The 14,275-nt window shown below is 44.6% G+C and overlaps 1 protein-coding gene across 1 annotated transcript in view; it reads left to right on the forward strand.

The window, feature by feature from the left end:
- Nucleotides 1-301: 301 nt before the first annotated feature.
- Nucleotides 302-14,275, forward strand: part of LOC142494628 (store-operated calcium entry regulator STIMATE-like) — a 55,118-nt gene continuing 41,144 nt past the window's right edge. Inside the window, exons 1-4 of the mRNA XM_075599059.1 lie at nucleotides 302-439; nucleotides 5,243-5,319; nucleotides 6,940-7,035; nucleotides 8,033-8,154. Coding sequence (XP_075455174.1) covers nucleotides 302-439; nucleotides 5,243-5,319; nucleotides 6,940-7,035; nucleotides 8,033-8,154 — 433 coding nt within the window. The remainder of the gene's footprint in view (nucleotides 440-5,242; nucleotides 5,320-6,939; nucleotides 7,036-8,032; nucleotides 8,155-14,275) is intronic.

Genomic DNA, 14,275 nt, shown 5'->3' on the forward strand with positions numbered 1-14,275 from the left:
ATTTGGGTGCCAGTTAGAAAAACAGGGGATTGCTAGGTTAAGATACATGTATAAAGATTGTATTTGGATGTACAGAGTTCAGAATCATTTAACAACCATTCTAGAACCAAATTCTATACGCCTGAAAACCTGATGGGACTGAAATTATGCTGTAACATATGTTTTCTGTTTGTCTCTGAATAAATTGAGAAAAGAGCCGGACCGTGGACTATTTGATATATACTGAAAGGTGGGACATTTATTTGCACCCATCTAATGAAGCAAATCTTCAATAATGTGTTAAAATATTTCACGATCTGCCATGAGTCGGATCCTAAAGGACTCGGATACATGGGAACGGAAAATGTCCTACCCCAATGAAGAGGAAGGGATAGAAATATTGAACTCCTCAAAAAAGAGACTTTCTGGATCTAGCAGCTGGTACCCGAGCTCCAGCAGGGTTGAATGTAGGCTTTGAAATTGGGGCTGTTCTTCTATAATGATCATTCGTATTTATACCTTGGGTTTTTATTCTATATTTGATCTCATTTTGTAATCATGTTTGGTACTCTCTTAATATTACACATCCACATTTCTATGTACCTATGTTTAGAATCTGTTTATAGTTCTGCCAGTAATTTTCTTCGGTTTTGTTCCCCTCTCTCCTTGGCTTCTACCTTCTGCCTCCAGGAGATTAGGGATTTAGATAGAAATTATATACAGTATGTATGAAATGTGACGTGTGGTTGATTTTGATCACATATTGCCAACTTTCATTTTTATAGTTTTTTTTATAATTCTATTTTTTGATCTCCACACGTGTGGTTAGAATGAAATGCTATAGATACGTGTAATACTGGTTTTATTAACTTATGTTACCATTTACTCCTTGTTACTAGCCAACCCATAGAAACATTTGTGTCCGATTTTTAACTTGGTACCAAACATTTGGTAATGTTAGAGATCGTCTCTATAACCTATATGTGTATATGTTTATTTGAAGGACAGTAGGGCCCCGGTTTATAGCGTTCCGCTAATACAGCGTTTCCCAATGTATACCCATATTCATTAGGTTCGGCGCTTGTTCCGTTTTTTTCGGCTTGACGTGCACAGCAGCAAAGTATCCGGCTGTCGCTAAACAACAGTTTTAGTGCGTGCGCAACTCCTTGTCAGATGCCGTTCGTCAGCGAAACAGTCGGTTTACAGCTCTGCATCTCTGTTTTCAAAGGTACAATACTGGAATGGAACCCGCCGTATGAGCGGGGCCCTGCTGTACTGTGACGTATGCACGGACTGAAACCTTGATGTTTGGGTATTACATCATTTTTTTCCCTACCTTTTTACCAACCTCCGTTCAGTAGATAAAACAAAATTATTAAATTGATCTAATATTAGCCTGAAATATCTAAATATTAATATTTCTCTGTTAGTCATATGGAATTCCAAATATTCTTCTCAATTCTATTCAGTGTATGCTATCTGAGTTTGGAGAAAATAGAGATGACTCTTGAACTATGGAGCTAATCTATTTGAACACCTGCGCTAGTAGCACCTTTTACCCCATGAGAGAAGACTGTGTAATATTAATGAGTAGTCTGACAGATTAGGTAAAAAAAAGTCCTGACGAAGCCGTAAAGCAGTGAAACGCGTTGAGTGGAGATTACCGAAGCCGAGAGAGACGCGTTGCTCTACAGTGGGAGAACATCCGGTAACCATACCCGGAAGTGTGAAGACTAGACTGATATACCGGAATCCACGAGAGGAACGGCGGTGAGAGAGAGGCTTGTTACGTGCTTTAGAGATCTTACACCTTGTGAGGGTGCATTCTTGAAGCGATTTTTAATTTTATGAAGAACATTGTTATACACCATCTGCACTAGTGCTCTCCTTCACTTTTTTGGCAAGGTACTCAAACCGTCAGACTACATTGAAGACATTTGCCCCTATCCTGGAGATGCCTTTTTATTGTTGGGGAAGATGTGAGTATTACTAGTAACCCCAAATCTCACCATTTTTCCCCCTTGTAAAGATTAGAGAGATGATTAATTTTTTGAGGGGGGGGGGGGGGGCGAATTTGGATCCTCCGCGTATCGTCTGGTTCCTTTGGTCCAGCTGGCATGAGGTCCGGTGGTTGTGTCAGGTGATCAATGTACTCTACCTACACACACTGTAATACACAATAGGAACAACGCTAGAAATATATTCCCTTGCAGAATTTGTACGCACATCTTGCTCTGGAAACTAATCTTCGCTTCAGTAATCTCTAATCTACAGAAGGGATTTCCTTTTTGTGATCCATTTGAACCATTCCATAGGCCAGGGGTTCTCTAGTCCCCAAGACCCCCAACCCCCTCCCTTCCCCCCCCCCAACACGTCAGATTTTTTTTCAGGCTATCTCTGCTTCATCACAGGTGGACCAGTCAACTGATTTTTTTTAATGTACTCTGCTTCCCTCTCCAGCAGAGATTATCAGCCCTCCTCATCCATACCCTCTTCCCCTAGTGCACCTACTAATCACCCCTCCATTTTAGGAGTGCTGGTATTCAATTCAGTTGTTGATCAATATTTTTACCTTAATCATTCTTTGCTGCCCTACTCGGTATACTGTGAATAGGGTTGCCAGGTGGCATCTCCAAAAATACTGGACACAATGGTGAACGGTGCGACGCGCTACACACACACACCTATCACTGCTCCATGCTGTTTCCTCCTCTGCTTGGCCCCACCCCCAGGCTCCTGACACCTCCTCCTGATTGGCAGCTGCTGGGTAATGCAGCCAATCAGGATGGAGGCAGCTTCCCAGCCCCCTAGCAACAGCCCTGTTCACTTGCTTGAGAAGGTCAATATTTGTTTTCTAGTAATAATCAAAGAAAAACTTAAACCTACTGTAAGCCTATCTGGTAGAGGGCTCTGCCTATTGTGCATCAATAAGACAACTTTTATTGATCAAAAATTATTTTTAAAAAACAAAAGGCATGTATCCTTCAATTAATGAATTTATATATCTGCATGTCTGAGCTAAAATAGTTTTTTTTTTTTAGAACAGTGCTGACTGGCGCAGTATAAAATATTTCAGGCATGATGAAATTAGACTGTAAGCTCCTCGGGGCAGGGACTCCTCTTCCTTAATGTTACTTTTATGTCTAAAGCACTTATTCCCATGATCTGTTATTTATTTGATTACCATGTGTATTACTGCTGTGAAGCGCTATGTACATTAATGGCGCTATGTAAATAAAGACATACAATGCAATACAATACAATGATGAATCACTGTCACGAAGAGCTTGCAATCTAATGTTTTGTTCACCCGTTTGAAAAGCGGCTCATTCATTCCGAGTCACTTTATAGGGGCAGTCCCACACTCCTAGGTTTTCCCCTTTCCGGTGATGAAATTATTATTATTTTTTTATTATTATTAATCTTCGCAAGGTCCTCTAAAGTTATGTCTTTCATTCGATGTAAATGATAAAAAATCAAAACATAATTTTAGTGACAAAACGCAAAGATGTTTGAGTTTGAAAGCTCGTGTTCGGCGCGCACCCTGTTTTTTATTTTATTTATTTTATTAGAATCATTACAGTTACTACATTATATTCTATATACAATTCATGTGTTATATGTTTTCCACCTCTGGGGTTTTTTTATGCTAAATGATAGCAAAAATCTATTTGCACTTGTATATTTATACTTACTGGGAATTCCTGTAATAACTATTCCGTTTGTTTGTGTATGTGTACACAGACCAGAGGGTGTGGGTGTGAGGTGTTTTTTTAATTTTTCTGGGCTCTGCGCATGCGTGGACGCTGTTGGCCGCTTCTGCGTATGCGCGGGGAGGAACACGTCACTTCCGTTGCACACATCAGTCACCATGAAGGAGATTTGCAGGCGCCACTAAAGAAGTTTCACTTAAAAAAAAATGTATTATTATTTTGTAACATAGGGTTGAAGCAGGGGGTCCCCAGAGCAGAACCCCGTTAATAGCAGCTCTGTGGGACCCCCTGATTCCAGAGCTACTTGCCTCCGAAGGGGTGGCGGTATCTCGGCAACATTTAAAACTCCCGCATCACGGAAGCCAATAGGAAGCTGAGCCTGATGACAACGCGGCTTCCTATTGGCCGCAGGGCTTTGAAACTCCGCCATTACGTGATCCCTGCTAGCAGAGCGGCTACTGGCTCCCCCTACAGAGGTATCTCCAGAAGCAGTGGGTCCCCAGAGCTGAAGTAATGGGGTTCAGCTCTGGAGACCCCCTGCTCCAATGTTAAAAATAACCAAAAATGGGGGGGTGGGAGGGGGGGGGGAACAACCACTTTAAAACAATTGAAATGAAGTGACAATTCAATCCCTGGTATGTGGAATACATTTTGTACGTAAAGGTATAGCACACAAAACGAAACGGTTAGTAACATAACTTAGAAACCAAATCAAAACTCCAGTATTGCTGTGTCCGTTAAGTTGCCTCAGGGCTTGCTGTTATAATCCTTCAGGCACAAGCGAGTGCCTCATTCAGAGAGAGAATCAGTGATTGATGTCCCATTCTCTCATCCTTGGACTGTACACTTGATCTACATGCCCCCAGAAGCTCTGAGGCATCTTCCTGGACTTTTGAATTCTTGATCTCTTTATTTCTAAGTTCTGTTACTAAAAGTTTTGCTGTGTGCTGTATCTCTTATGTACAAATGTATACCATTTATGGCCACCCTCTCCCACTAGGGATTCAATATCCACTTGATTTTGATTTGTTTTAAACTTCACGTGTTTGTAGATTATGGCGTCCCAGGTCTCCTAGAATAAACCTCCCTCCTCTTCACCCCCTCACCAACCCTTTCCCCCCCCCCCCCACCCCATTGTGGTGCCATGGTCTGTAGTATGTAAAGGGGGCACAGTGCTAATGAATGTTCCTCCTGGGGCCGAAACATTGGATCTGGGAGTGATGCATGCTTAAAGTCTTACCCTTGTTGAACAACCTATTTTTGTGCTATCTCTGGTGCTTGTAATCATTTCTGAAGAAATGATAACTTTTACCTATCTTTATATATCCCCTCAAACCAACTCTCTCACCAGTCTCGTGTTGCTCCAGGAGCCTTTACTACCACTTGTTTGAGCCCTCGGACCTTAATACTCAGTTTGGCTCTATGTGGTGTTACTCACTGCAAAAGTATCTGGCCTGATGAGCTTGCTTTGTCACATGGCTAGATCATGCCTTGTAAGTGGGTATGGAGCCTAAACCAGGATGCTGTACATCACACTATACAAAGTATAGGAACATATCCTCTGTTTTCTGATTTCAGTGAAACGCTGCCAGGAGCCCAAAGAAGAGAGGCGTCCGTGGAGAATATGGTAAGAAGACCACGTATAGAGCACACATTATTTATTTAGAAAATGTTTTACCAGGAAGTACCTCTCGCTTTACCAGGGAGTTACCTCAGAGTTATGATAACACGTGGATATATTAAATGAATAGCGTTCCTAAGGCCTTGTCCAGGGTGGCGCTGGGCGGGCGAGCTGATGCTGGCCGCGATGAAACACATTGCTGCAATGTGTGTGGCGAGCGAGCGCCTGCGCCTGCTCGGTGCTTAGCTGCTTGCTGAAGCAAGCAAATTTGAATCTGCCGCTCGCTAGCCCGTTACGTGAGTGGTTCGCCCAATGAGGGCGAACCAGCTCCGTGACGTCTTGGCCGCGCGCACCTAGCCGGCCACAGATCGACCGGCCGTGTAGGAGTGCGTGACATCATCACGCATGAGCGCCAGCGCGCTCGCTTCCTGCCTGGCCGCAGCCTAAGGAGCATAGAGCGCCATCTGTACTGCAGGGAGTTGTGCTCCTGTACCGTGTCCGGGTTAAGGGATGCTGCGGTCACGTCACATGAGCGGGTTGGTGGCACTCTGGTTGCCGTGGCCTCTCTGGCAACCAAAGGGTTATATACATACCAAACCAAAAACGAGCAGCATAGATTGTAGCTTTAAATGGTTGAATCTGGTTTATTGCCGTCTGATTTTTGTAACAAAACGATACCTCTAAGTATTTTATACTAAGGTTAGTGTGTAAACATGGTAAACTGAAACTTTGCTGGGGAGAGTTTGTCTTTTAGCTCCATTGTTTTTGGTGGGCTGGATGGGTGTGTGTCGGTGCCTGGGTGTGTGTCGGTGCCTGGGTGTGTGTCGGTGCCTGGGTGTGTGTCGGTGCCTGGGTGTGTGTCGGTGCCTGGGTGTGTATCGGTGCCTGGGTGTGTGTCGGTGCCTGGGTGTGTGTCGGTGCGTCTCGGTTCCTGGCTGTGTCTGGGTGCCTGGCTGTGTCTGGGTGCGTCTGGGTGCCTGGCTGTGTGTCGGTGCCTGGGTGTGTGTCGGTGCCTGGGTGTGTGTCGGTGCCTGGGTGTGTGTCGGTGCCTGGGTGTGTGTCGGTGCGTCTCGGTTCCTGGCTGTGTCTGGGTGCGTCTGGGTGCCTGGCTGTGTCTGGGTGCGTCTGGGTGCCTGGCTGTGTCTGGGTGTCTCGGTGCCTGGATGTGCCTGGATTTGTCTGGATGTGTCTGGGTGTCTGGATGTGTCTGGGTGTGTGTCGGTGCGTCTCGGTGCCTGGCTGTGTCTGGGTGTCTGGGTGTGTGTCGGTGCGTCTCGGTGCCTGGCTGTGTCTGGGTGTGTCTGGGTGCCTGGGTGCCTGGATGTGTCTGGGTGCCTGGATGTGCGTGTGTCGGTGCCTGGGTGTGTGTGTGTCGGTGCCTGGGTGTGTGTGTGTCGGTGCCTGGGTGTGTGTGTGTGTGTGTCGGTGCCTGGGTGTGTGTGTGTCGGTGCCTGGGTGTGTGTCGGTGCCTTGAAGGTATTTTAGTTTTTTCTTTTGCTTGTCAGAAATGGCTGCAAATACGGAAGTGACGAGTCCTTCTTCTCACACCATTGGGATACACACAGCATAAAATTACGTCCCTCACTGTATTTGGAAATTATTCCAATATAATTTCTTAATCCACAGGTTTTACGACACATCCAAACAAGCGATCGGATCTCTCTTCATTCATTTTACAAATGTTTTCCTCTCAAACCTGACAGAAGAAGACCCCTGCACTCTGTGAGTATCAGATCACTATGTATGAGAAGGTGCAGCGCCGGAAAGTGGGGGGTCCCCGGAGCTGCAAATAGGGTGGTTATAGTCCCCTTGGTTCCCAACATGGCAAAAAAATAGAAGGGGGGGGGGGGGGGGGAATATGATCTAAACTTTCCAATACGTCACGGATATTTATTTATTTATAATATGTTTTACCAGGAAATAATAAATTGAGAGTTACCTCTCGTTTTCAAGTATGTCCTGGGCACAGAGTTATGATGGCAAATAATACGATGCAGCCAAATCCCCTCTGGCTCCCCGTTTCCCCTCCCATACCTCCGTTATGGTAAGGGTGGTTGCGGGTGGCGACGGGCTGGCCAGCGGCTCCCTTTGCAGGGCGCCGCCATGTTTAATGTGTTCGCATGCGTGGAGGGTCCCGCGTGCGCAGAAGGTATTCAGCGGCCATGTTGGGGTTGGCGCGAGGTTTGCGCATGCGCAGTCAGTGTGTGAAGTCACAACGGCCATTGCAGTTTGCACAGGCGCAGACAGTGCTAGTGGCGGCCATTACAGCCTTGCGCATGCGCGGTAGATATAGCGCACGCGGCCCCAATGCTAGAAAGGCTCCCAAGGGACTACAACTTCCAGCAGCCCAGGGGCTGGAGCCCAGGTGACGCCAGGTTACACAAGGTTACAAATACATAGTTAATGTACAAGACATTGCATGAACAGTTAAAGATAATATATATTATAGGCGTATGTAACAGTTACAGACCAGGTTAAAATGTGAGACAGCTTTAGTTTTGAAAGAACTTAGACTGGTGCCGGCTGTGAGGATGGTAGGAAACTGCAGCTCTGTTTCAGAGAGAGGGGAATGGATGCTAGTATAGCCGCTTGTGCTCGGACGTGAACGGGTGGTAGGGATAGGGAACATTTGAGAAAATATTCCTGCGTGAATTAGGCGTGCCAAATAATTCTTTCATGCGGTACCATTCATTTCTGCGTTTGTATTTCATCTATACAGTTACCTAATGAATTTCCTCCTGGATGCCACGCTGGGGATGCTGGTGATCTGGCTGAGCGTGAAAATTGTGTCATCCATCGTGGAGCATCGACAATACACGTTACTGATGTTCGGTGAATATGGTAAGCAGGATGTTGGCTCACATTTTTTTTTTTAAACCCTTCATTTCATGCCTCTATGGCAGCAAAAGGGTTAATTTTTACTGCATGTACATGTTTCTTTTTGAGTCTCTCTTTGATTTTCTGCATCTGTAGAAGGGCCTGACGCAGCAATCCTGATTTTGGTGAAAGCTGCTGTCACTGGTAGTAAGAGTTTCCAGTATGGGCTGTACATTTAATGCAATTACATGAACGTTTGCCCTGGCCACTGGTTTTTAAACCTGTCCCCGATGGCATACATCCAAGAGTTCTTAAGGAGTTAAGTTCAGTAATAGCCAAACCATTACATTTAATATTCAAGTCCTCCATTTCCACATGCTCAGTACCACACAAGATTGGCGTAAAGCAGACGTGGTGCCTATATTTAAAAAGGGAGCTAGATCACAACCGGGGAATTACAGACCTGTAAGCCTGACATAAATAGTGGGGAAGCTACTTGAAGGTTTAGTACCGGATAATATTCAGGAATACCTAATTTCCTGATATATAGTTATTTAATATATAGTCACGATCCGTATTGACTTTTTAGGTGAATCACGTAGAGGAGAACATTCCTATACCACTAATACATCACAGTAAGATACAGGGTCGTCTCGACATACCTATATATGAGTATTAATTCATACACAGTCATTATTTCAGCTCCTCCATCCATGGATGCACTTTTACGGATTATCCACTGACATCATAGTGTAAGATACAATATATAATTATTTATATATTTAATTGTGGTCATAGTGGATGTGTGGTTGATGGATACCTCTAGGAGCAATGGTTTGGTAACCATATCACTTTACCATTGTCTAGCTATACTTAGGCTGCTCTTATAGTGCCGGCGACGCGACCGATGATGTCGCCATTGCGATAGTTGAAATTAAAGTTTAGGCGACGTCGCTGGCTACAAGGCCAGTAACGTCATAAAAGGGGGAGGGACAGCGGGACGGATTAGCTCTCTGATTGGCCACAGGGGGAGAGCGTCACTGCAAAAAAAAATCAAACAGTGACGACCAGATTTTTGGTAGTGCTGTTGCTTGGTCGCGTCGTTGCGTGCACTATAAGCGCTGACGACGGCGACAATGCATTTGTCACCGGCACTATAAGCGCAGTCTAAGTATGCATGGAAAGGTTTAGCTGTTTATTAATATATACAGTACTACCGTACTTGCATTTTTGGAGAAATGCGATGATCTGGGTCAAATAATACATTCCATTTGTGTGGTACTTTTTAATATACATGGTCATTGTGTCAACATTTATAGTTTGGTACAATGAACAACAAGTTGTAATGCTGCACACCAAATACATTGTGAAGATACTTCCAGTTACCGGTGCTCCTGGTTCAGGAAAACCTGTCTTAAAAAAAATCCTAAACTTGAATGAAAATGGATGATCCAGGGCACTACGGATTTTTCTAAAGATTTATTGTGTCAGAACAGCACTGTTCTGACACAATAAACCTTTTGAGAAATCCGTAGTGCCCTGGATCATCCATTTTCAACATTTATAGTTAGTCACCAATATATCTCCAACATTTGAATATACACTATTTATATACGTGGAGACACCTGAGATTTGGTCTCAAGAATACTCAATCATTTTGGTACTGCTTTAATATATAATTTTTATGTCAACATCAATAGCGAGTCTACTTCATATATAGATATGGATTCAATACTATACCATCATCTTGGATCTATATGTATTCTCCGCTATTATCAACACATGTATCTCTGCTGGACAAATCTACAATATGTAGGACTAAGCTCTATCCACAATTATAACGTCGTCTCCCGAACATATTTTTTCCTAACGCTGCAGTCCTTTGAACACAGCCAGCACGGCTTTCTGGCTATTACGAAGCCACAATTACTTTAAACAGGTGATTGGTGCTCTGACCAAACGCGCCCCCTCCGCAGGGATTTAATGGACGCGCGAAACGTACGTCAGTTTTGAATGACGTCATCACGCTGACATCGGTGGTCGAGGCGGCGAATCTAGGAAGTTGAAAACGGGTTGTATGGCGATTTTCTCCTCCTAATACACTGTGTGGCTTTTGTATTAAAACCATGCACATAGATTTGAGCTATCCTACTAATGTATATATTGTTCCTATATCTGCTGCATGCGGTCATGGGTATAGCAACCTAAGGTTTGATACGAATTGCATGTGTATATATACTGCCTGTACCTTGTACATTTTGTATCATTGGATGATGATTCACTGGGGGGTTTTATTTATCTTCCTCTGGATCAATATACTGTAAATATAGGATAAGTATCTGTCATCTAAATTTAGCATAGATTGAACTTAATGCACATATGTATGTCTTTGCCTTTTTTTTTCATCCTCGTGTAACTGTGTAACATAACAAAGAAACTCAGTTAGTTTTGGAAGGTAACGGTAATCTTTAAGTTCCAAGTTCGAAATCGCAGAGGAAATCTGACCTACAGTTGGGTTTCCAGGCTTTGCAAGTGGAGATGTGTGAATTATTCATCAGACATTTAATCAGCACTTGACCGTTTAAAAAAAAAAAAAGGGTGCGGAAGTGCGAATGTTTGGGGGCCATTTGTTACACTGTTTGTGGCCATTTGCAATCTAGTGAAACATTGGATGCATTAGTGCGCGTGCGCACTAAATGAATTGAATGTTCTAAAACATTTGTTGATCGGGACATTCGTGGACATTCGACAAAATGAAGGGCGAAGTGAATACAGTGGTGCGATTAGGTACAGTCACCCACATTTTTCCATGCCAAATTCAGCTAGAATATTTGACCGCAAATCAAATTTTGTCAAAAACACAATGAAGAATAAGCGGATCGAATGTTGACACATTCGCCCATTTCTATTGAGGAGAGCACAGTGCCAATTCCAGTGACAGCTCCATGGGAGATTGTCCCTTTATCTCATGGCCTCAGAGTGCAACCCATCCTGTGCATATTCTCTAACACAATAAACAGAACAGCTATTGAGGAGCAGCTCAGTGAGTAAAGACACTGGCACTGAGTGTGAAGCTGGGGAACCTGGTTCAATTCCCGTAGTCGGCTCCTTGTGACCTTGGGCAAGTCACCTTATCTCCCTGTGCCTCAGGCACCAAAAAACATAGTTGTACATATTGTAAGCTCCATGGGGCAGGGACCTGTGCCTGCAAAATGTCTCTGTAAAGCGCCAAGTAAAACTAGCAGCGCTATACAAGAACAAACTATTATTATTATTATTATTATTATTATGATCACAGCAGCATTGTTATTGACAATGTACACTGTAGCCATTTTGTGAAAACGCAAAATTCATGGGAACTGTGTGACTTATTGCCGTTTAAACTAATGTAACGCACTTTCTCCCACCCCCCTGGGAGATGTGGGGCTACGATGCGATACCTGTGGCTCACAGGAAACCCGAGCCTCCGCTGCTGGGAAATTGGTACCTAAGTTGGTGCTCGGTAGCGCCCCCACCTGTAATGGGATTCTACTATGTGGAATGACCCCATTACAGGACAATAAAGAATACACACGTGTAAAGCATAACAGTGTACTATACACCTCATAGAACCAATAATAAAGATAGGATGTCCCACTCACCGGCCTCGCAGGGCTATAACCCCTCACCGTGCCTCCCCAACACGTGTCTTCACCCCAGTGGGGTTTACCCCAATGTACTAAGGTGCTCCAGGCACTAGACCGTCCCAGTGTCCACCGGATCAATCACCCACCCATGTGTGTGAGACAGCACTGCCCCACTAGCCCGTGTATAGTTGGTGCACTTAAGATGAGGTACCTGCCAGGTGTGTCCACACCCGGGCGCGCAGTGATGCTGATGGGATCCACGGATCCAGTGACGGTAACCGCGGAGCCTCCGCCTCTGAGTTGGGTGGGTCCCGCAGGGATTGTACCACCATATGCAATGTTTCTTTGTTGCAGGTGTCTGGTCCCAGATCACCTGAGGTCAGGATGCAGCCGTATCCTGTCTGTGTCCCTCACTCTGGTACTAAAGGGCAGTGTCCCTATCTATGGGCCTGTCCCTGCAGCAACCACAAGATAAGGGGAGTTGGGGGCTAATGGGGGGTCTCTGGCCTAGTGCAGGTGCCACAGACACCTGCACACATACACTCTACCCTGATGGCGTCCCAGCTCCGACTAACGTGGCTGCAGCATGCGAAATGTATCTATATTCCCCTTGCAGGGGAAGCTGCAGCCCTGTTGGGTGATATACACCATGTGACTTGTCCCCGAGGCTCGTAGGATATGTAGTCCCAGCTCGGTGCCTCTTCCTATTGGCCGTCATTCGCACGCTTGTCCTGCGCATGCGCAGCATCTCGCGCATGCGCAATGGGCTAAGATGGCAGGGAGCCTCCTGCGACATGATCTCCATCACAACCTTTCCGACACTTTAACTCCCGCCCGCAGCCTTCCCCGCACCCTCCCCAACCTCCGCTGTTGGTCGCAGCCCCGGCGGCAGGTAAGGGAATGAAGGGAAACCCGGGGGAAAGCAACGGGACCAAGGAGAGCCCAAAGGGAGACCCATGCTGTACTAAAATTAGCTTAATTTAAATAACTTACACCAGACACAAACATAAGGTGGTGGTAAGGCCGCAGCACAATTTATTCAACCATCATAACAATACATAACTCAACCATCACATAAGTAATAATAATAATAATGAAGTTAACCTCTCTCCTCCCAGCAAGAGAGACATATTTCATCAATAACAATGGCTCTACCACCCAGCCAGGAACCTGAATTACCATCACAACTAAACCTACAATGTAATCCTTTCTGAGAACATGCTCAGAACTAACCCTTTTCCAACCTTATGCGGAGATCAACCACTTCTTATATAAAAAAAAATTAAACATATACATTAACAGGCAGGGGAGGGAAGGGTGGGAATTTTGATCAGTTTTCTTCACAAGTGAGTGATTATGCCTTGCCTCTGTCCTTAATTTATATCCCAAAATTCCCACCCAAACATGACTCCTCAGCCAATGATTTGACCCTTCCCTTTAGCTTAGCAACACACCTTCATCCAATCCCTAAACACCTGGCTTATCTCCACCTGGTAACAACCTACGCCTTTCCCGCCTAAATTCACCGGCTTCCCATTAACCAATCACCTTTCAGCCCCTCTGACCGAGGTGAATCAGGGGTCATCCCCAGTCCCATGTGGCTCTTGGGCTAACAGCACCTGAGGCTTTCAAAACAATCCCACACTTATAGCACTGCTGGTGTGCAACATCTTGAACAAAACCAAGCGGAAGACCGTCCTTTTATCCAGGATGTCCTATAGTAATTACTCAAAAGTCATAACATTTTGGACTACATTAAAAACTCCTAAAATATGTTGAACGAGGAAGCGTCTTCATAACGAGCATACAGAAATACATCACTCCTGCATTCAAAGTTGCATCGTTAATTTTGGTAGAAATGGTTTGGGGGGGCTTTTATATTACCATACAAATTTAAATATTTATATATGAGAATAACAATAAAACTAGCCAAGGGTGGAATTTGGGCTGAGTTCGTCCATTTCATTTAAATTTGTTTTTGAAATAGCTGGTGCTTTTATAACGAGAGGAAAAGTAATTGATGGGGTTTTATTTCCCGTTGCTGGAAGCTGTATAGTGTAGCAAAACCGTGTTACACACAAATGTAATGAAGCAATTTTATTTTCCAATGTAACAGCACAAGGTATTAAGGCAAGAAGCGGTTGCCTTGGTGAGACGGGCAAGTTTACCATCTTGTGGACAAGTTATGGAACTAAGGACCCATCTTTTGAACTAAAAAAACACGGATGGGTTAATGAGGCTGTTTGGCAGGATGTATTTATTTATTTATAAAATGTTTTACCAGGAAGTAATACACTGAGAGTTACCTCTCGTTTTCGTATGTAGCATGCTGAATAAAATGAGATTTAAAAAAAATGGTTTCTTTATGGTGAGCAATCTATTATTCAGCATTGCAGCATTAGGCCCCGGACATGTTCCCTGCGTGCTTGCGGAAGCGTGCTGACGCGCGCTCCCGCTCAGCACTGAGCCCCTACAGCCGCAATTAGAGCGGCTTTAGTAGGGGCTCACCTGCGCTTCCG

This window comes from Ascaphus truei, chromosome 5 (assembly GCF_040206685.1).
Source record: "Ascaphus truei isolate aAscTru1 chromosome 5, aAscTru1.hap1, whole genome shotgun sequence".
NCBI lineage: Eukaryota > Metazoa > Chordata > Amphibia > Anura > Ascaphidae > Ascaphus > Ascaphus truei.